This window comes from Bos indicus, chromosome 5 (assembly GCF_029378745.1).
Source record: "Bos indicus isolate NIAB-ARS_2022 breed Sahiwal x Tharparkar chromosome 5, NIAB-ARS_B.indTharparkar_mat_pri_1.0, whole genome shotgun sequence".
In the NCBI taxonomy this organism is placed as follows: Eukaryota; Metazoa; Chordata; class Mammalia; order Artiodactyla; family Bovidae; genus Bos; species Bos indicus.
In genome coordinates, this window is record NC_091764.1 from 96,953,328 (window position 1) to 96,974,094 (window position 20,767).

A 20,767-nucleotide genomic window follows, 5' to 3' on the forward strand; every position below is an offset into this window, starting at 1 on the left:
TAACCCCTCCTACAATTAAACCTCAAATGAAATGTGACACTGGCTTTGAGGTCTCCCGGTCTGAGCCTGGCTGCCAAACTCCATTCTGAAGTTGCCACTCCTCTGTTTACTTGGAGCAAAACCTCAGACTCTTGACCCTTCACAGCTCCCCCTTACCTTTGTCACTCACCCCTAAAACTGGGCAACACACACTTGTAGACACAAGGAGGAGGAGAGACACGTGGAGAAAGTTCAAGTCCACACCCAGTGGGACCGAACTTTGAACTTCAGATCCCACATAAAGACAAATGTCAGGCGCCTACCCCTCACATGGCTGTGGCCACACTTTTATTGCATCTGGAGGGAAGAATGGCGAATAACTTATTTTACAAGAAACAACCCCCTGCCCGTGTGTGGACAATACCCACTTCCAGAATGCAGCGGGTGAACACAGGGTACGTCTATTTACAGAGGCTGGGGAGCAAGGGGATGGGAACTCAGAGCAAAACAGCACACGGTCTCCTGGCAAAGAGAATTCGGGCTTGTACACCCCGGCACAGTCTGGAGGGATGGCCCCTGGTGAGGCACAGCAGGGAGGTAAGTCTGAGAACCAACAGCACGTCTGGGAGAGCTGGCGCTGGGGACCCTGGTTAGGCGGCATCACAGAGGTGCGAAAATTTCAGGTGACTTTTAAGCCTGTCCCAGCCGGGCAAGAAAGGAGGTACCGGTAAGTTGGCTTCCAGTGTAGATGTGGGTAGGGTGGGCTGAGAGATGGTCCTTTGCTGTTTTTGCTCAGATGTGCAATTCTGCTCTGAGCCAAGCGATTGGCACAAAGCCAGCCCAGAGTCAGAAGAACTGGCTTTGGAGGTTGAACAGGTCAGCGTGTGGGTCAGATGACCAGAGCCTCAGTCACGTGTAAAATGGCAGGGATGGTAAGAGTTGCCCTGAGTTGCCCGAGACTCCCACTCAAGAGAAGTAGCCTTGGGATGGGACCAAGGAACCACCACAGTGCTGCTGAGAACTGTGGTCCCTGCAGCCCCATCAATCCCAGGACAGAGGATGTGGGAGGAGAGGTCTTCCTCTGATGCTCCTGGGAAGACTCAGGACTCAGCCTTCATCTCGTGGACTCCCTGCTGGTTCTGCTGACGTGCTTCCTTCATCTCACCCATTGGGTCATGTTAACTGACATCTTTCCTTCCTTCGTAGTCACTGTAAGGGCTAACCCGAGTCTGGACCCGAGGAATGGAGAAATCCTTTGCGGAATCCCGATTCTGAAAAGGAAGCATTTCATCTTGTTCAACTCACTGCACTTCCCGGCCATTTCCACAGCACCTCTTGCTCCAACCCGGGCAGGATTCTAACACTCCTCCCCTTTCTTCTCAGCCCCCTCCTGCTCTGTGCTCGGGTCTCCTGTCCTAACCTCATGAGGCAGATTACAGGAAAAGTAGACCCGTCATCCTTTCTAGGTGACATCCAGAGGCCATCAGAGTGGCAATATCATCTATTCCCTAAAGACAGATGCTCCTGGGGTGCTAACACTGCCAACGAGAAAGGGGAAAGGGCTGCTTTACCTGTAGCTGGAAATGTGTGGAGTATGGCGCATAGAGCGTGCTCCCCGTCTCTTCAGTACCTGAAACAGATGGAGAGGAGTGGGTAAACGTCAGGGTCCCCTCCTTCGTGCCCCAATCTGTGCTCACCCCAGGCGAGTCATGTATAAACCATGATGCATATCCATTTAATTCTCTGTCTCCCTGGGAGACGATCAGGGGTTTTGCTTTGTTTTGTTGTTCGTCTATTTTTAAAGAGCTCTCTTACTCTCTTTTTAATTCTTTTAATATTGATTTATTCATTTGGCTCCACCAGGTCTTAGTTGCAGTACCTGGGATCTTAGTTCCCTGATGAGGGATTGAACCTGGGCCCCCTGCATTGGGGGTGCAGAGTCTTAACCATCACACCACCAAGGAAGTCCTCAGTGGTCAATTTTGTGCCAGAGGAAACTGTCCTCAACCCTAGGACCAGGCACAGAGTCAGCCCAAAATTGGTTGAATAAATGAACAACTAGCCACGTACAATCACGAGGGAAATGCCTTCCGAAACACCCTCCAGGGGAACATATGCACACCCATGGCCGATTCATGTTGATGTTTGACCAAAAACAACAAAATTCTGTAAAGCAATTATCCTTCAATTTAAAAATAAATAAATTAAAAAAAAAAAAAACACTCCAGAGGCTCTTTGTCCTAGGCCACTTCAAAAGCACATTTGAAGCTAGTGTTTTCAGACACAGATCTGACCAGAGGTGTGTCTAGAGGGAATCTTACTGAGGATTTACCCACTTCTTTATCTGCCCAACAAGGAAGGGTGGAAATTCCATGATTTTCTTTGTGAAGGGATAGAGTCTATGAGCAATCATTTTCTACTATTTGGGAGAAATCAGAGGGATTTTTTTTTTCATGGACAAGGGGCATAGAGGATCTAACCAGGGATTGAACCTGTGCTGCCTACAGTGAAGGTCAACCACTGGAGGACCAGGGAAGTCCTAAATCAGAGGGATTTAAACTCAGGAACAGACCAGTAAACACACACACTCATCACAGAAACTATTTACAGAATTCCCTTCCAGTGCAGTGGTTAGGGCTCCACACTTTCACTGCCGTGGCCCATGTTCGACCCATGGTTGGGGAACTAAGATCCTGTCCATGCATGCTTGAGTGCATGCTCAGTCATGTCCAACTCTTCACAGGGCAGAGAAATACATAAATACAATGCAATTTAAAGCAATCCATTTATTTCCCACCAAATTTACCTCTTCAATTTACTCAACAAATACCTAAGTATGTGAGATATTCTGGAAAATAGGATTAATCAGAATGATTCCTGCCCTAAGGCTGACACTGGAGAGTCCGGAATATCTGACAGCTAATAACAGCTAATAACAGCTAATATCTGACAGCAAATAACTCCAAGATGAGACAGACTCTGATAACAGCATCTCAAAGGTCTAGAGCTAGATGGGTGGAGAAAAGACAGAGCAGGACTGGGGAGTAGGGACGCTGGAAAAGGGAGAGAATAAGAAGGGACATGTTCTCTTTGAGTAAAGAGAATAAGGAGGGACAGATAATCTTCGAGCCCAGACAGGCAGACAGGAAAGTGCAGGGCACTTGGTTTGTTTGAGCTGAGAGCACAGATCTGGGGATTGCGGGGTTCTGGCTGTGAACAGCCTCACCAGCAGTGTGTGCTCAGTCGCTCAGTCATGTCCGACTCTTTGTGACCCTGGGGACTGTAGCCCGCCAGGCTCCTCGAACCCGCATCTCTTATGTCTCCTGCATTGCCAGGCAGATCCTTTACCACTGAGCCTCCTGGGAAGCCCAACAAGGATTTGGTAAAAGCAGTGGATACCGGGGAGCCAGTGAGGCATAGAGGCCGGAAAGGGGGTGGGCAGAAGAGTATTTTAGGGAGAGGGAGCTGACAGTGGTCCATGGAGTGAAGGGAAAGGATTAAAGGAAGGAAGGCCAGTTAAGGACCCATAACATGGATTCAGGCATAAGGTGATAGACTGAAGCATCGGGAATGGACAGGAGGAGATGGGTGGGAAAATATCCCCTCTGCCCTGCCCCCTGGCTCTCCCCCTCCCTTCAGACTTCCCGGGGCACAGGAGAGGGACCAGGACTACAGAGATAATACCAGCAGGTTGTGTACCATAGGCTCCAAGGGCAGAGAAATTCATTAGCTGGGGCTACGAACCTGGCCTTGGAGGACCCTCCCTCTATTCCCAACCCCCACCCCTTCCCTGATTAGGCCCAGAGACTGATATAAACTCAAGAGACCAATGCACAGAGGCATATGCTGCTGCGTCACTTCAGTCGTGTCCGACTCTGTGTGACCCCATAGATGGCAGCCCACCAGGCTCCCCCTTCCCTGGGATTCTCCAGGCAAGAACACTGGAGTGGGTTGCCATTTCCTTCTCCAATGCATGAAACTGAAAAGTGAAAGTGAAGTCGCTCGGTCGTATCCGACTCCTAGCGACCCCATGGACTGCAGCCCACCAGACCCCTCCGTCCATGGGATTCTCCAGGCAAGAGTACTGGAGTGGGTGCCATTGCCTTCTCCACAGAGGCGTATGAGTGAAGGCATTCCTGGCTATTAGTGTAGTCTGGCTGCTCACCATTCCAGACGAGAGCAAAATTCCCTCCTGCAGGCCAGAGATGGACAAGAAAATGTAGCTCTTCAGGCTACATCAAAATCCTCAGTAGCTTTATGGAGATTCCTGCTGGTTTATGATAAAAGAGTTTTCTCCCCGCTTTGTGCTCTGTGGTCACTGCATGGCTGGGCTTGGTGCACTCAAATCTACAAAAGCATGGGCTTCCCTGGTGGCTCAGTGGTAAAGAATCTGCCTGCCAATGCAGGAGATGTGGGTTCCACCCCTGATCTGGGAAGATCCCATATGCCTGGGAGCAACTAAGCCCGTGTGCCACAACTATTGAGTCAACGCGCATGGGAGCCTGGAAGCCACGACTGCTGAGTCCCCGTGTTGCAACTTCTGAAGCCCAAGTGCCCTAGAGCCTGTTCTCTGCCACAAAAGAAGCCCCTGCAATGACAAGGCCTTGCACTCAACTGGAGAGTAGCCACCACTGGCCAAAACTAGAGAAAATGCCCTTGCAGCAATGAAGACCCAGCACAGCCAAAAATTAAATAAATATATATTTTTTAAAACCCACAAAGTCTCCACATTTCTACAAAAGTTGCCCAGTTGTCTTTTATAAAGGACACTATCATCTCACCCACTTGTCTCTGGGAATTTCTCTAAACATTTCTTGTCCATTCCTTTGCTCCATCTTGTTTTGATTCAGAGAAACCTACATGGTATTGGATAGAAAGTACTAGATAGGGACTTCTTGGTGGTCCAGTAGTTAAGACTTCACCTTCTAATGCAGGGGGTACACGGGTTCAATCCCTGGTTGGTGAGCTAAGATCCCACATGCCTCGCAGGCAAAAAGCCAAAGCATAAAGCAGAAGCAATATTGTAATAAATTCAGTAAAGATTGTAAAAATGGTCTGTGCCTGTGTGCTCAGTCGTGCCTGAACCTTTGTGACCCCAGGGACTGTAGCCCGCCAGGCTCCTCTGTCCATGGGATTTCCCAGGCAAGAATACTGGAGTGGGTTGCCATTTCCTTCTCCAGGGGATCTTCCTGACCTAGGGATTGAACCCACATTTCCTGGATTCTTTACCACTGAGCCACCAGGGAAACTTAAAAATGACCTACATCAAAACCAGAAAAAAATACTAATGACTCCTGAGGCCAGCTGCTAGTTCTATTTGTCTCTAACCAGCTGGATGATTTTAAGCAAGACCTGAGTTTTGGAGAACTTGTGTTTTATCAGGAGCATGTCCTGCATGTTCCCTACAGTAATAATATCTTATGATTTTATTTTATTTTACCCATTTTTCCCACAAAGGATTCTGCACCCAACCAGGTTCTGTACCTTGAATGATCCCCTCTTGAGAGTAAGCTCTGTTCACCACGCCATAGCTCTGCTTCATGAACTGAGGCTGACAGAAAGCGTCCTCCACAGGGTAATCCATGGGGTTCTGTTGCCTCGTGAGCAGCTGAAACTCGGGTGCAATGTAAGCCAACAGGAAAACCCAGCCATTGGCCACCAAGGCTGAACTGAGGATGGTGTCGTCCCACTGGGGGCTGAGGGTAGGGACCAAGAGCAGGGTGATCCACGCCACCCAAATGGCAATGGAGAGGATCGTGGTGAGGTAGATATGGGCCCCGTGTCTCTTCCAGGCAGTAAAGGATCCCTGGAAGCTGAAAGAGGCCGTGAGGAAGGTCAGCGCCATGAGGAAGAGGACGTAGATGAGCAGCATGACGAAGTCCTCGTTGCGCCGTGGGGGAGAAAGCTCAGAGAAGATGTTGACGTTGGTCCTGTTCATGGTGAGGACCACGTACTCGATGGCAATGATGTCCTGCACCAGACTGAAGCCCAGGGCCAGGCCCAGCATCACCAGCATGGACAGTGGCTGCCTCCCTCGCACCAGCTTCGTCAGGTTGAAGGCGTGAACCAGCAGGCAGGAGAAGCAGAGGGCGAAGAGGACGCCGAAGAGGAAGAACCGCGTGGGCCCCGTGCCGCCGTCGAGTGTGATGATGAAGGCGAAGGTGAGGCTGAAGATCCCCAGCACACCCAGGAGGAAGAGGAACTGCGTGGGGAGCAGTTTTCGCTTATTGGAGTCCTGCACCTTGCAAATGAGGACCAGCAGGGCGATCATGAAGGCCACCGAGGCTACAGCCCCCACGCCGGCCAATGCCTCTAAGACGATGCCCCAGGCTGCCTTCTTATCACAGAGTCTGTAGTACCTGGAGTCCAGGTCTGAGCGGCAACCAGCAGGGGCTACTGTGGACATTCTGGTCCTGCAAGAAAGCAAAGTTGGGCTGGGGGTGAATCTCTCCCATAAACTCAGGCACAGAGGACCAGAAACAATTCAGAAACAATCTTGTATATCTGCTGCTGCTGCTGCCAAGTCACTTCAGTCGTGTCCGACTCTGTGCGACCCCATAAACGGTAGCCCACCAGGCTCCCCCGTCCCTGGGATTCTCCAGGCAAGAACACTGGAGTGGGTTGCCATTTCCTTCTCCAATGCATGAAACTGAAAAGTGAAAGTGAAGTCGCTCAGTCGTGTCCGACCTTCAGCGACCCCATGGACTGTAGCCCACCAGGCTCCTCCATCCATGGGATTTTCCAGGCAAGAGTGCTGGAGTGGGGTGCCATTGCCTTCTCTAGTCAGGGTTTTTTGGAGAAGGAAGTGGCAGGTGAAGTGAAAGTTGCTCAGTTGTGTCCAACTCTTTGCGACCCCATGGACTATACAGTCCATGGAATTCTCCAGGCCAGAATACTGGAGGAGGTAGCCTTTCCCTTTGCCAATCCAGGGATCGAACCCAGGTGTCCCACAATGCAGGTGGATTCTTTACCAGCTGAGCTATTAGGGAAGCTCAAGGACATGGCAACCCACTCCAGTATTCTTGCCTGGAGAATCTCATGGACAGAGGAACCCGGTGGGCTACAGTCCATCGAGTGGCAAAGAGTTGGACATGACTGAAGCTACTTAGCACAGGCAGTCAGGGTTTTACCCCTGAATTTACAACGTTAGATCAAGCTACTAGCTGTTCTCCACCTCTCATGGCAAATTCTAAAGGCTGATGAAGGGAAGGGACTCCTTGTACCTCCCTCCCCGCAATTTAACTATATTCATATTTTCCCTGAAGCCAGGAAACCCAAAACTTTGAATGGAGTATTTGAGCCACATATCAAGAAATAACGTCACAAAGAACTTGCCGGGGTTCCTGATATTTTTGACTAGTGCTTTCTTAGGAACTGGTGAACATGGAATTATCTAACCATAAAGTTAATACTTTGTGAATTCCTTGTCGGTTCAGTGGTTAGGACTCCGCACTCTCACTGGCAGGGCCCGAGTTCGATCCCTGGTCAGAGAACTAAAATCCCACAAGCCTTTGAATCATATTAACAGTCTCCAGTTTTTTTCTACCTCAGGCCCAGCCACAGATGTTATCTGTAAGCCTCCGAATCTCTCTCAGACAAGAGAATCATAGGTATTATCTGAGTTATCTGAACCATAGATTTCTCTGCAGAGTGTCAGCCTTCCCCTCTTAGCCACTGAGCCCTCATCTTGAGCTCTGCTGCCACACATCATTTTCCCTCCCTAATTAACATTTGTAAGGATGGCACTGCTGATCCCAAAAGAAATGGAACCAGTCTTCCCTGTCATAGGCTTGGCCATGCTGCATGGCCATGCGGGATCTTAGTTCCCCAACCAGGGATTGAACCCATGCCCTCAGCAGTGAAAGTGTGGGGTTCTAACCACTGGACCACCAGGAAGGTCCCCATAGTGAACTCTTAATAAGCTACTCGTAAGGAGGGACATCCTGGATGACACATCCTGGAATAACATCCTGGAAAACAGGAGGTGATCCAACAGAAAATGTTACCAATAGCTAATGCTCCTTTTTGGGCTTCCTTGGTGGCTCAGATGGTTAAAAAAAAAAAAAAAAAAAAAAAAACAATACCCTGCCTGCAATGCAGGAGACCCAGGTTCAATCCCTGGGTCAGGAGAATTCCCCTGGAAAAGGGAATGGCAACTCACTTCAGTATTCTTGCCTGGAAAACCCCATGGACAGAGGAGCCTAATAGCTTCTCAACAGATCTATAATTTTTTTTTCTGAATTATTTAACTGTTTTTACGTTCCTATGACACAATAGAAAGTTTTTGTTTTGTTGTATGCTGTTTATTTTATTTTATTTTTTGTCTTTTTGCTATGTTGCAGGGGTGCTATGTGAGATCTTAGTTCCCTGATTAGGGGTGGACCCCATGTCCCCTGCATTAGAAGCACAGAGTCTTAACCACTGAGCCCCAGGGAAGTCCCTCTAAGCTTCACTTTGTAACCCGGCCATTCATTCAACCAGCACCACCGTGTGTCCATCATTCTTCCAGATGATCAACTGGTAAAGGGGAAACACACATCAGACATGTTTCTTCTATAGTAGAAAAAACAGATCTAACCTGCCACTGCTGCATAGCCTTCCCATGGACTCCCCTGGCCAGGGGTCTGTCACCTGGATTCCAACCCAGGGATATAACACCCTGGTCATCCCAACCGCATGCAGGGCACAGAGCAAAGAATGGGTTATGTTCTACCTCCGCAAGGCAGTACAGAATGAGATGCAAAAGGACAAAGAAAGGCAGATGAGCTTCAGATACAGGCAACCCCTGAAATACAAGGCCCCCCAAAGTCTGATATGGGTGGTACAGGACAGGGAGAGGGACAGGCCCCCCTGTCCATGCTGAGGATGCAGAAGAGGAAGGGCCTGGTCTAGTTCAAGGGCAGCATCCACAGGGGAAGGGACCAGGCTCCACTTTCTCCTCCCTTAGCACCTCCTCGCCTCACTCCTCTCAGATTAATCATAAGGGCGGTTGCCAGCTGGAAAGGTATTTCTCTCACCCTCTGTGCCCCTCCCTGGCACTGCTCCTTCCCCACCCCTCAGGGCAGTCCTGTTGGCTGACAAGTCATTGTTGTCATAATTATCTGATAATTGTAAAGGACTCTGAACCAGTTTACTCTGAACCCTCAATCTTGAGAGACTGATGAGGTTTTCCACTAAGGGAACATTGTGGTGCTGCACAGAGGGGTGGTCAAGCAGAGACACCTGCCCCCCGCCCCCCTCACTTCTGTGCAGCTGCACAGGGAGGGTTTGTGTACTGGGGCCTCCTGGCACCCACAGACCAGGATCCAACACTGTGAGCACGCAAGGTGGGGGTCCCCGAGGAAAGAGAACCAGGTATGACTTTCGTAACATAGAGAAAACATTTTTAACCTAAACCATTTTGCGATCTATGCCTGGCCATAAGACTTGCCCTTGAATAGGTCTCAGCAATTAACGATTTTTTTTTTTTGGCTATACCTCTCATCATCTGAGATCTTAACTCCCCAACCAAGGATCAAACTCATGCCCCCTGCATTGGGAGCAAGGAGTCTTAACCACTGTACCATCAGGGAAGGCCCCACTAGGTTTTTTAGCCAGATCTCAAGCATCATTCTCTACATAGCTGCTTCAGCATACATTTGTAAAGGACAAAACTCCTTTTTAAGTTAATCGAACTTTAGAAATTAACAATGACTCTTTCATATCAAATGGATATCCAATTAAGGTTCATGGTTCTCAATTCTCTCAAATTAAGAATATTTGAAAACCTTTTCAAATGAAAACTTCTTGGTAATTTTTTTTATCTGAGTGACTAATTTTTTGAAACTATCCTTCCTATTTCACCTCTCACTCCTCCGCCACCCTTTCCCCAACATGACAGCGATTGCGCAACGGGTCTGAAATGTCCCTAGCAGTTTACATTTTCTCAGAGGGAAATAAAACTGAACAAACTCACTCACAGCAGATTTGCACTGAGAAGGCACTGGGTCATGCAGGGAATGGCCCAGATGAGCCGCCAGGATCGGGGCTGGGGAAAGGGACAGGGTTCTGAGGAGCTGACGTCCTTTAGAAAGCAGGGTTTGAGGAAGAAAAGAGCAGTACCACCATTTGAGAATAGAAACCTCCAGGAGCTAAAGCAACAGCCTCGGAGAAGAACCTGAGGGCTGGAGCAGAAAGAAAAATGAGACTAGAGGTCATGCAGTCATCATTCGTACCCAGAGTCAAGGGCAGAGAGACCTATGGGACTTCCCTGGTGGTCCAGTGGTTAGGACTCCATGCTGTCACTGCTGTGGCCCAGGTTCAATCCCTGGTCAGGGAACTGAAGTCTTGCAAGCTTTGCAGCACAGTCAAAAAAAAAGGAAGGGTGGGCAGAGAGACCTAGAGTCCGACCAAGAAAGTAGGTGTTCTACAAAGGCCAAAGGAGGACAAAAAGAGACAATTTACTCTTGGACCTGCTCTGAAGAGGAGGGAAGGTCTCCTAACTCATTCTCACAATGGATCAAGCATGGTTGTATACAACTCACTTGTCTAAGTCTTGCAATCACTTTTATTTTTATTTATTTATTTGGCTGTGCCAGGTCTTAGTTGGGGCACACAGAATCTTTTAGGTGTGGTATGTGGGATCTAGTTCGCTGACCCGGGTTGAACCCGGGCCCCCTGCTTTTCGAGCATGGAGTCTTAGTCACTGGCCCACCAGGGAAGTCCCAGGCTTAGGCTCTCAGGGTCACTCTCTTTGTGGCTGGGGGACGAGCCATTGCCTGTATATCTTCAGCCCCTGCCTACCTCTTCAGCCTCATGGCTGACCATGCCTTCCTCATCATCCCCATATGTGTGCTTCTCATTGTCCTCCCAACAAGCCCCACTATCTCGATTCAAATCTGCCGCCCCATCTGCATGGGACGTTCTCCCTGACATCCCTCACCTTAGAGGTCCCCTCTTCCAGGATGTTTCCCTGGATGCCCTAGTCTGATGAGAGATTGCTGTTGTTGTTTACTCACTAAGTCATGTCCGACTCTCTGCAACCCCATAGACTGTAGCCTGCCAGGCTCCTCTGTCCACGGAATTCTCCAGGCAAGAATAGTGGAGTGGGTTGCCATTTCCTACTCCTGGGGATCTTGCTGACCCAGGGATTGTGTCTCCTGCATTAGCAGGCAGATTCTTTACAGCTGAGCCACCGCGGAAGCCCCCTGATGAGAGATACATCCCCTGAATTCCCAGAGAGCCTCCACATCGCCTGCATTTATCACAAAATCCTGTAGTGCCTCTTGGTGAGTCTTTATCTTCTAAATTCAAAGCGTCCTTAAAGCAGGGATTGAGCTGTTAAAATTCTCTCCCTGACCACTAGCCTCGCGCCTGACTCAGTGAAGGTGAAAGTTGCTCAGTCGTGTTTGACTCTTTTTAACCCAAGGGACTATATGGTCCATGGAATTCTCCAGGCCAGAATATTGCAGTGGGTACCCTTTCCCTTCTCCAGGGGATCTTCCCAACCCAAGGCTCAAACCACATTGCAGGTGGATCTTTACCAGCTGAGCCACAAGGGAAGCCCAAGAATACTGGAGTGGGTAGCCGTTTCCTTCTCCAGCGCATCTTCCCAACCCAGGAATAGAACCAGGGTCTCCAGCATTGTAGGTGGATTCTTTACCAGCAGAGCCACCAGGGAAGGGCAAGCACCTAACCAGGATGGATGAGTGAGTGTGTGGATAGAAGTAGAATCTGATGGGGAGCAGGGCTACTCTTGAGACAGTGGGGTGGGGTGGGATTCCTCATAAGCCTCCATTGCGTTCATCCCCAGCTCTAACTCCCTTTCACCCATCCTCCTTAGGTGGGTCTGAGGTAGGAGTCTGGCCACAGCTGGGCTACTAAGTGATTCCAGGGGCCTCCGGGTAGCTTGGATCCTGAGTAAGCAGATCTAAGCAGAGGTTTTACTGGAATCCAGTCATTCGCTCCCACCCAATTCTCTGATGACTAAACCCTGCACTATGGAGGGAGATGGTGAGGTTTCAGCATAGCCCCAGACACGAGCAAGGACCTTGAGTCATAAGGGTGAGACCCCCTTCACTTATTACAGCAGCTGAGCCAACCACGCCCATCTAGTAATCCACCAACACCCACAGCCAAGACCCCGACAGCCCTTGGTGCTGGCTTAAACCCTTTTCAGATGAGTCAGTGCATGACCGAAAGGTTAAAAAAACGAAAGATGGAGGAAAGAGAAAGGGAAAAGAAAAAGAACCAAAGCGGGGGTTGCGGGGGGGAGACGAGAGGGAAGCAGGGAGGGAGGGAGTCACTGAGCTCTATTCCAAGGCCTCTGACTCCGATCTTTAGGACAGAGGGGTTTCAGCTGCCTCTCTCTGTGGACACCATCTCCTGGAGCCTCCGTTCTCTCCTCTATGAAAGGCAGCTGGGTGCTGAACTAGGCATTCTGAGCCCATGTCCAGCTTTGTAGACAATTCCCAAGTCTCTTTCTCCCATCCCCTCATCCTGCTTCCTGCCCCATCTCCTGTCATTAAAAGAATCTCTGCCCCAAACTACTAACGAAACTCCAGACCAGGGCTGGAGGTGAGGTTGAAGGGTCTGAGTACCGGCTCAGGACACCAGGGGAACACTTGCCTGCCAGACAGAGCTGCAGAGTCACTGGAGCAGGACTGACCCTAGAGTGGCCCTGACCGACACAGGCGTTGACGGGGATGCAAGGTCAAATGCCAGCATGTGAAGGGTCTCTCAGGTGCTCCTTTCCAACCTCTGAGACTCCTCTCTTCCCAGAGAGGTGGGGAGGGTGTCTGGAGTTACTTACATCCAGACTTAGTAGGTTGCCTAGCTGGCTGTATGCGACCCTCCCCAGATTATCTGAGCAGGAATTACCCATGGCCCTGAATTTTGCCCAGAGCTGATCTTACATTCCTCCTTATATAAGATTTATCTCATTCTATCATCTAAAAAGAAGAAGACATCAGGTGGTGAAGACTCCGCCTGCAACGCGGGAGACTCGGGTTTGATCCCTGCGTTAGGAAGATCCCTTGGAGGAGGAAATGGCAACCCACTCCAGTATTCTTGCCTGGAGAATTCCATGGACAGAGGAGCCTGGCAGGCTACAGTCCACAGGGTCACAAAGAGTCGGACACGACTGAAGCGACTTGGCACAGCACATACAGGGGCTTCCCGGGTGTTGCTAGTGGTAAAGAACTCACCTGCCAAAGCAGGAAACTTAAGAGATGCAGGTTCATTCCCTGGGTCAGGACCACCTGGGAGGCCCCTATGTATATATATACGGTCCCTGGGTCAGGAAGATCCCCTGGAGGAGGAAATGGCAGCCCATTCCAGTATTCTTGCCTGGAGAATCCCATGGACAGAGGAGCCTGGCGGGCTACAGCCCATGGGGTAAAAACTGAAGTAACTTAGCACGCATATATATAACAGATTCCATTTTCTGTACCCCTGAAATGAACACAACATTGTAAATCAACTATACTCCAGTAAAAACAGCAAAAAAAAATTTTTTTTCAATAAAAAGAAGAGGATAATAATGACCTCTTAGGATAACTGCCTGGGGAATGATAAAAAATAACTCAAATGTTTGTTAAGTCAAGTCAAGTCTTCACAACATCCCAGCCTGGCAAATTGGCAATTTTCTAGCATTTTAATTTTCTCTCTATTCTGGAATTGCCACAGTCCATCAGTAGTAATAACAATAGTCACAATATAAATATGAATAATACAAATGACAACTACTGTCACATGTGGAGACCCCTTAAGAGCCAGACTCGATGCTGAGAGTTTATACGTTTCCATGTGTATTCACTCATTAACATGGTTTTACATCTATTTTATCATTTAATATTCCTACAGCCCATTTTGTAGGTGATAAGACTGATTCTTAGAGAGATGAATTTACATATTCAGTGTAACAAAGGAAGATTATCCCTTTATGAATAGTCTTAATTAGAATTTAATCTTTTGTTTCATCCCTAAATCACTATTATGCTCCCTGAAGCTTTTCTCCCTGACTCCAGCCTCTATTTATTTTCTTTTTTATTTTTTCCATTGACGTGTAGTTAACGTTGTGTTAGTTTCAGGGGTACAGCAAACTGATTCAGTTATGCATATTTATATTCTTTTTCATATTCTTTTCCATTATGGTTTATTACAGGACATTAAATACAGTACCCTATGCTACACAATAGGACCATCTTGTTTATCCACTCTCTATATAATAATTTGCATCTGCTAACCCCAAACTCCCAATTCATCCCTACCCCAGCCCCACTTCCCTTTTGGCAACCACAAGTCTGTTTAAGCCTCTCTCTATTTAAACAACATCTGAGAAGGCTCCAAAGTAAGCAACTCTGTAATTGGTCAATCTTCCTGTCAATCAACACTTAAGGGTGTACTTTGTGTCAGGCGCCGTGTTAAGTATACAAATCACTCGGACCCTCAGACCCAGAGTGTGGCCGCTGCCCCAGGACGACCAACAGAGTCACACTGACACACAAATAAGGGTTGTAGAGTGTTTGGGGAATCTTGAGGGCACACGGAAAAGAGTGAAACCCCACTCTCCCTAATGGGGTTTGTTTTTTAAAAAAAAGGCTTTAGAGAGGAAACCAGGGAGATGAGGCCTGAGAGATGGGCAAGGAATGGTAGGAGATTCTTAGGAAGGCAGAATCAATGGAGCTTCGAAATACAGGCTTGTGGGAAGAGATGCCCAGTTTAGATCTGTTGAATCTAAGATGAATTGGAGGGATTTCCCTGGAGGTCCAGTGGTTAAGACTCAGCTCCCGCTGCAGAAGGCACGGATTCCATTCCTCAATCCCTGGTCAGGGAGGCATCATTTAATCCTCACAACAGCCCTGTTACTACGGCCCCACTTTTCATTTTATTGGAGTCTACTAGATGTACAGTGTTGCATTAGCTTCAGTACAGCAAAGTGACTCAGTTATACATATATTCATTCTTTTTTAGACTCTTTTCTCATATGGGTTTACACAGAATACTGAGGAGAGTTCCCCTGTGCTCTACAGTAGGTCTTTGTTGGTTATCTTCTGACTCATATATAGTAGTGTGGGTGTGTTCATGCCAGATTATGCCCCCTTTCTACATGCAGAAAACAGAGGTACAGAGGCATTAAATAACTTGCCCAAGATCACTGACTTTTAGAAACCAGGCTCCTAGAAGTTCCCTGGTGGCCTAGTGGTTAGTATTCTGGGTTTTCACTGCCATGGCCCGGGTTCAATCCCTGGTTAGGGAATTCAGATCCCACAAGTCATACAGTGCAACCAAAAAAATAAATAAAAGCCAGGCTCCACGACACCGGGTTCTGCTGACCTCCCTGTGCTCAGACATGTGAGTCTGAGGCTCAGGAGATGTTTGGGCTGTGAGCACAAGTGAAGGGTCACGGAGGGGTCACAGCAGGCACTGGAAGGCTGTGGATACCAGATCATACAGAGAGCATGTATGGCAGCGAGAGGGCCGAGGACAAAACCCTGGAACACCGTCTCAACCAAGCAGGAATCAGCAGAGGTTGTTCAAAAGAGATTGCCAGCGTTAGTACAAGAAATAAGCCCAGCTGGTCTCCCAGGAGCCAAAGAGCAGCTTCCCAGAGTGGTTGATGGAGTAAGATGCTCCATGGACAGCAAAGAAGAGAAGACCTGAAAATGGACTTTTGGATTTAGGAGTTTCAAAACAAAAAAGGATCTGCCAGGGGGCTTCCCTAGTGATACAGTGGTTAGGATTCCCCCTCCCAGTGCAGGGGGTGCAGGTTCAACTCCTGGTCGGGAAGCTAAGATCCCACATGCCTCTCGGCCAAAAAACTGAAACATAAAACCGAAGCAATATTTTAATAAAGTCAATAAAGACTTCAAAAATGGTCCACATCAAAAACACCTTAAAAAAAAAAAAAAAGCATATCATTTCCTTTTTGTCCATTAAAACAGATTCAGCCTCAATTTGAGCTTCGAGGCTTTTCTCCAACTAGTCCTCCCACCTACTTTTTCCAGCCTTCCTAACTCCCGTCTCCACATCTATGAAAAACTTCCAAGAGCATTTTCTCTCTGGAAGGGAACTGGGGCTCATCTAAGACCTTCTCTAACAAAGTGGCTCTTTGCCTCACCACATGCATTATTCTCCTTGCCAGAGGGACCCTTCTCCCCCTAATCACAATTCATGTACCATGTTTCTTAGAAATTTGCCTCCAAACTTACCTCTACCTTGAGGGTTTTTTAGTTATCAGTCCCATCTCATTCTAAATCTGTGATCTCATTGTAGTTATTAACTATTTTTCAGCACTCAAGTCTTTCCATAAATATGTCATATATTACAGCGGTCTCCAATCTTTTTGGCATCAGGGACTGGTTTCTCGGAAGACAATTTTTCCATGGACCAATGTGCTGTTGGGGGGTGGTTTCAGGATGATTCAAGTTCATTACATTTATTATACACTTTATTTCTATTACTATTACATCAGTTCTACCTCAGATGATCAGGCATTAGATGCCAGAGGTTGGGGCCCCCTGATACAGTATACATTAATATCAGTGCTAACTCACCTATCAGATAGCAAACTTTTAAGGAAATAGAGCAAATCTTCTATTCGTTGGCATTCCCCTCACTATGTACTCTGCACAGTGGTTGTTGAGCAAATGATTTGCAGAGTGTGAATAAAACTCAAAGCAAGTTATTCATTAGTAAGTGTGAGTAATGGAAAGGAAAGATGTGGGGAGCTGCATATGTGGTGCTAATCTGTGGGTTTTAGTCCAGGCTGAGTTCTAAGATGAGGGTGGAGTCCCAGGGAAGTTTCTCTGTACCAGGTGCAGGATTAGCTGTAAATGGAAAGTATCTACAACAAAATGTCGAGGATCCCCTCTTCCCGGTAAGCCATCTGGATTCTGATGACATAAACGTGATGCATCGTCGCAACAGCGTGTGAACAACATCTGAGTAACATCACTGAGTTGAGTTTCTGAGTAGTAACTAGGAGAAAATAAATCATCATTCCCACATAGGCAGAGTCAAACAAGCACTGAGTTGGCCAGAAAGTTCATTTGGGTTTTTCATAAGATCTTACAGAAAAGCCTGAATGAACTTTTTTGGCCAACCCAAAATAAGAACAGTGTTCATCCCAATTTCTTCACTTTTTGGAGGTATTATCATATTCTTCTATTCTAAACAATGCATGTGAACTTTAGAGAAATTACTGAAATGTAAAATAAAATATAGGCAATCACTTTTTTTGATTTAAGATTTTGAGTGAAACTACTAAATGTCTTATGCCCAGAATTTAAGGATGTGAAAAGCATCGAGAAAATAGGTGGATAAGATGAAGTCCTCTTCTGGTATACCACCTCAAAGACACCTTATTTCAACTGTTTCATTTCCACATATAAAGGTGATATATTTATGGTCTGAAACTTATCTCTCCTTACAAACCTGTATTTCTAAACCCTGAGAATGGTACTACCATACACTCAGTGTATCTAAAAATACAGTATAGATTATCTAATGTGGGAGAAGATGGAGAGAGCAGACTATGTGGCCAAAATTAGATGACAATAGCAAGCAACTATTATTACAATAAATGTAAATGCAAAGTTTTTTATTTTGAAAAGACTAAATCAAACCATATTATACCTATAAGAAACCCATGTAAAACAACAAGATTCAGAAAAGTGGAAAGGAAAGGAAAAATAAGTGCAAAAAAAGCAACAACAACAGATAGGTTTATTTAGCAAGTATTATGTATCAGGTACAAAGTTAATAGCTTGTTCAAGGTAAGAAAAATGAGAATTGAGTTATTATTATCACACAAAGTTTAGTTAAGACAAAAAGCTATTATGCTGACCTAAAAACTTTTTTATAATAATTAAGAATGTTCCACATTGAAGATATAACCATCATAAATTTGTATGCAGTGAATAATATACCACCAAAATATATAACACAAACGCTGCCAGGAATACAAAAAGAAATCAAAAGAAATTGATTACAGTTACAGGAGACTTTAACACTTCTTTATCACTCCTCAGCAAATGAAATAGAAAAAATTAATAGCAATAAGGTAAATTTTTTAAGTATTCTATGGATACTTTAATCAAAACATGCTCTATCTTTATATTTCATTAGATCTCTATGATTAATAATATAATTCAGATCCTCTATATCTGTGATCAGCAAATATTTTTCTGTAAAGGGCCAAACAGTAAGTAGTTTAGGCTTTGCAGTCCTTTTGTTTGTAGCCGAAAAGCAGCCATAGGTGATACATAGACAAAATGAGCATGGCTGAGTTCCAATAAAACTTTATTTACAAAAACAGGCTGTGGGATGTTTTTGGCCAGGAATCTGATTTACCAACTTCTCTATATGATTTCTTCTATTGAAGTGGTCATGAAACATTTACAAAACAGCATATTTTAGACCACAAAAATAATAATAACAATAAAGTCTAAAATAAGAAATGCACAGACCATATATTTTGACAAGGCAATCAACATAGGAATATAAGCAGGAACTAACACACCAAGCTACTCAGAAAATTCGAAGACTCCTCAAGCAAAATAATTCTTCCATTCTTTGTTTTTAAGGGCCCTATTATACCAACACGTCATTTCCTGCCCATTTCCTCAGCTCAATCTGTAGATTTTTAAAAAAACAATGAACCTGAAGACAAACCCCCAGAATGAGAATGAGAATAAAACCATAGTCAAAATTCTTCTTCATGCCCTGTTACCTTCAATTCTCACTAAGGAGTAGAATACAAAAAAGGATACTCCAAAGAGGATGCTCAAAGAGACGTATATAGATAGAGAGGGGCTCTTGGCCCTGGCCCTGGGAGGGAGCTGAGGACCCTAAGACCCCTTAGGAGGAAACCCTTAGGAGGTGCAGCTCAGCCTTTTCACAGCTACAAGCCGGCAGAGCTGGGATGAGAAGTCGGGCTTCCTAGCTCAAGGCTAAGGGGCACTTCCCAGAATGTTAGCTCGTTCTGAGTTCCACTCATTCCTATGTGCCCTTGAAGTACCAATCTACCTCTCCACACCTCGAGGAGCCTGTCTCCCAGATGACACCGCTGTTGACCTTCCCAGTACCAGCACACAGACCAGAGGACAGAGCTGTGACCCCCCATCCTCGCCCCTCCCAGGGGCCACAAGTAACTCAAGTATTCCCTTCAGGAATGAGTCCACAGCCCTGGCTGATTCAATCAAACCCTTCAGCAGGTGTGGCGTGTTCAAACATCAGCCTGGAAACAACTCAGGAATGGAAAGTCCTACAAATTCCTTGAACCTGAGCTGGCTTTCCAAAACTTCCTTCCACCCGGGGAGGTTTAAGGGACCATATCTGACAGCTGGGGGGTCATTGCTGAGTCCCATCTGGTTGGTGCCTGAAGGTGGGCTGTTACTGGATACTCAAATGGACGTTCAACCCAGGAGTCCAGAGTAACTCAAGGGACAGCAGATGGGAGAATGCTGCAGAGTTGATGGCCACGCTCATGTCACGAGAAGAGGTGGCTTCTAGAATCTACTTCGCAAAATTCAGAAGGGCACACTTGTGAAAGGACAAAATAAATGGACATTTCTCAGTATCTGGGTAAACTAGCAGGGGTCACCATCTCCTTCCTGCCCACCCAGCCAGTTCCCTGCCATTCCTCTAAGATCTTCCTCCCTCTTTTCTCTTTCCCTAGACTGAGCCCAGAACTTGTCACCTGCCGGGCCAGGATTCCACCTACTCAGTTTGTTCAGTGTATCTGAGCAGAAACTATTTATCCTGATTATCTTTTTGCTCTCTGCCTCTTAGTCTGGGAACTTCAAGGGGGGGCGGGAATCTGAGTTGAATTAAACTACAGGAATTCCTTTCCTGGGATTTTTTTTCCCCCTCCGACCCAGCTGCAGTTCATTATCGGGGTTTCTCTCCTCTTGCATCCTCAGCTTTCTAACCCCTGCCTCCCCACTACTCCGCAAACCCCACCCCCGAGGATTTCAATCACCGAACCCAGCGCGCTCTGCCTCAGTGCGCCTCACTTACCCCGATGCCTCGGCTTCGGCGCGTGAACTTGGCGCTGCTTCGCGCGCGCGGAGGGAGAACTGTAGCCCCTATAGGTTCTGGGAGAGCCCGTGGGCAGGGATCGCGCCCTCGCGGCTCCGAGCAGTTATAAAGGCGGCAGAGGGAGGAGGGAGTGAGCAGAGGGACAAGGGGCGGGAGAGGGTCAGGGGGAGAGGACACGCCTATTCCAGTTCCACGGCACTGCGCGCTGTTATGAAAATAAAGTCCCCGGGCCAGAGCATGAGCCAAAAGCCGCCTGACGTCAGCGCCACAGTCACCCTTGGAATGGGTGGTGGCGGCGGTGGTGGTGGTGGTGGGAGGGGAGAGCCAGAGCACCCACTCCGCTCCGCGTGCGGTGCATCACCTGGTCGGGACGTCCCAGGGCATAGGGTAAAGGAAGGGGCCAGAGAGCAGATGCTTCCTATCCGTTTGGCCAGCTGTCACCTCCAGGAGAGAGCCACCCCCGCCCTCCCACTGGGCACTCCAGTCTGCCCAGGACACGGGCTGGACAGTTCGCAACATCCCATGTGATTCCTGGGTACCCTGGGAAGCCAGGCCGGGGAAAGGAAGAACTGGCCAGCGCCTGGGTGCTCCGCAGTGGCAGTCAAGGCGGATGGAGGCCAAGAAAAATATCCAGCCCCGCATGGCAACTCCCCCGGTCAGAACTGTCCCCAGACCCACCAGTGCTGCCCGATGACGGACAGAGGGAGAGGACAGGTCCTTACGTCTTCATTTCCTCACTAACCCCCGCTTAGAGCCTTGACAACTC

At 47.5% G+C, this 20,767-nt stretch overlaps 1 protein-coding gene and 1 non-coding gene across 2 annotated transcripts; one reads left to right on the forward strand and one right to left on the reverse strand.

Annotated features, from left to right (window-relative positions):
- Window positions 1–310: 310 nt before the first annotated feature.
- Window positions 311–20,206, reverse strand: GPRC5A (G protein-coupled receptor class C group 5 member A). Its single transcript, XM_019961530.2, has 4 exons — window positions 19,981–20,206; window positions 5,464–6,392; window positions 1,551–1,609; window positions 311–1,250 (listed from the first exon to the last, which is right to left on the reverse strand). Exons 2-4 carry the CDS (start codon window positions 6,383–6,385, stop codon window positions 1,158–1,160), a joined length of 1,074 nt encoding a protein of 357 aa, XP_019817089.2. The 5' UTR covers window positions 6,386–6,392; window positions 19,981–20,206; the 3' UTR covers window positions 311–1,157.
- TRNAD-GUC (transfer RNA aspartic acid (anticodon GUC)) lies at window positions 10,226–10,297 on the forward strand. Its single transcript has one exon. It is a non-coding gene; the product is annotated as a tRNA-Asp (tRNA).
- Window positions 20,207–20,767: the final 561 nt, after the last annotated feature.

Bases quoted from the DNA above. Each gene is read 5' to 3' on its own strand.
- GPRC5A (XM_019961530.2), bottom strand. From the start codon at position 6,385: ATGTCCACAGTAGCCCCTGCTGGTTGCCGCTCAGACCTGGACTCCAGG. The intron at 1,610-5,463 runs GTACAGAACCTG...CATCTGTTTCAG, and splicing joins TCAAGAGGGGATCATTCAAG to GTACTGAAGAGACGGGGAGC. The intron at 1,251-1,550 runs GTAAAGCAGCCC...CTTCCTTTTCAG, and splicing joins CCACACATTTCCAGCTACAG to AATCGGGATTCCGCAAAGGA.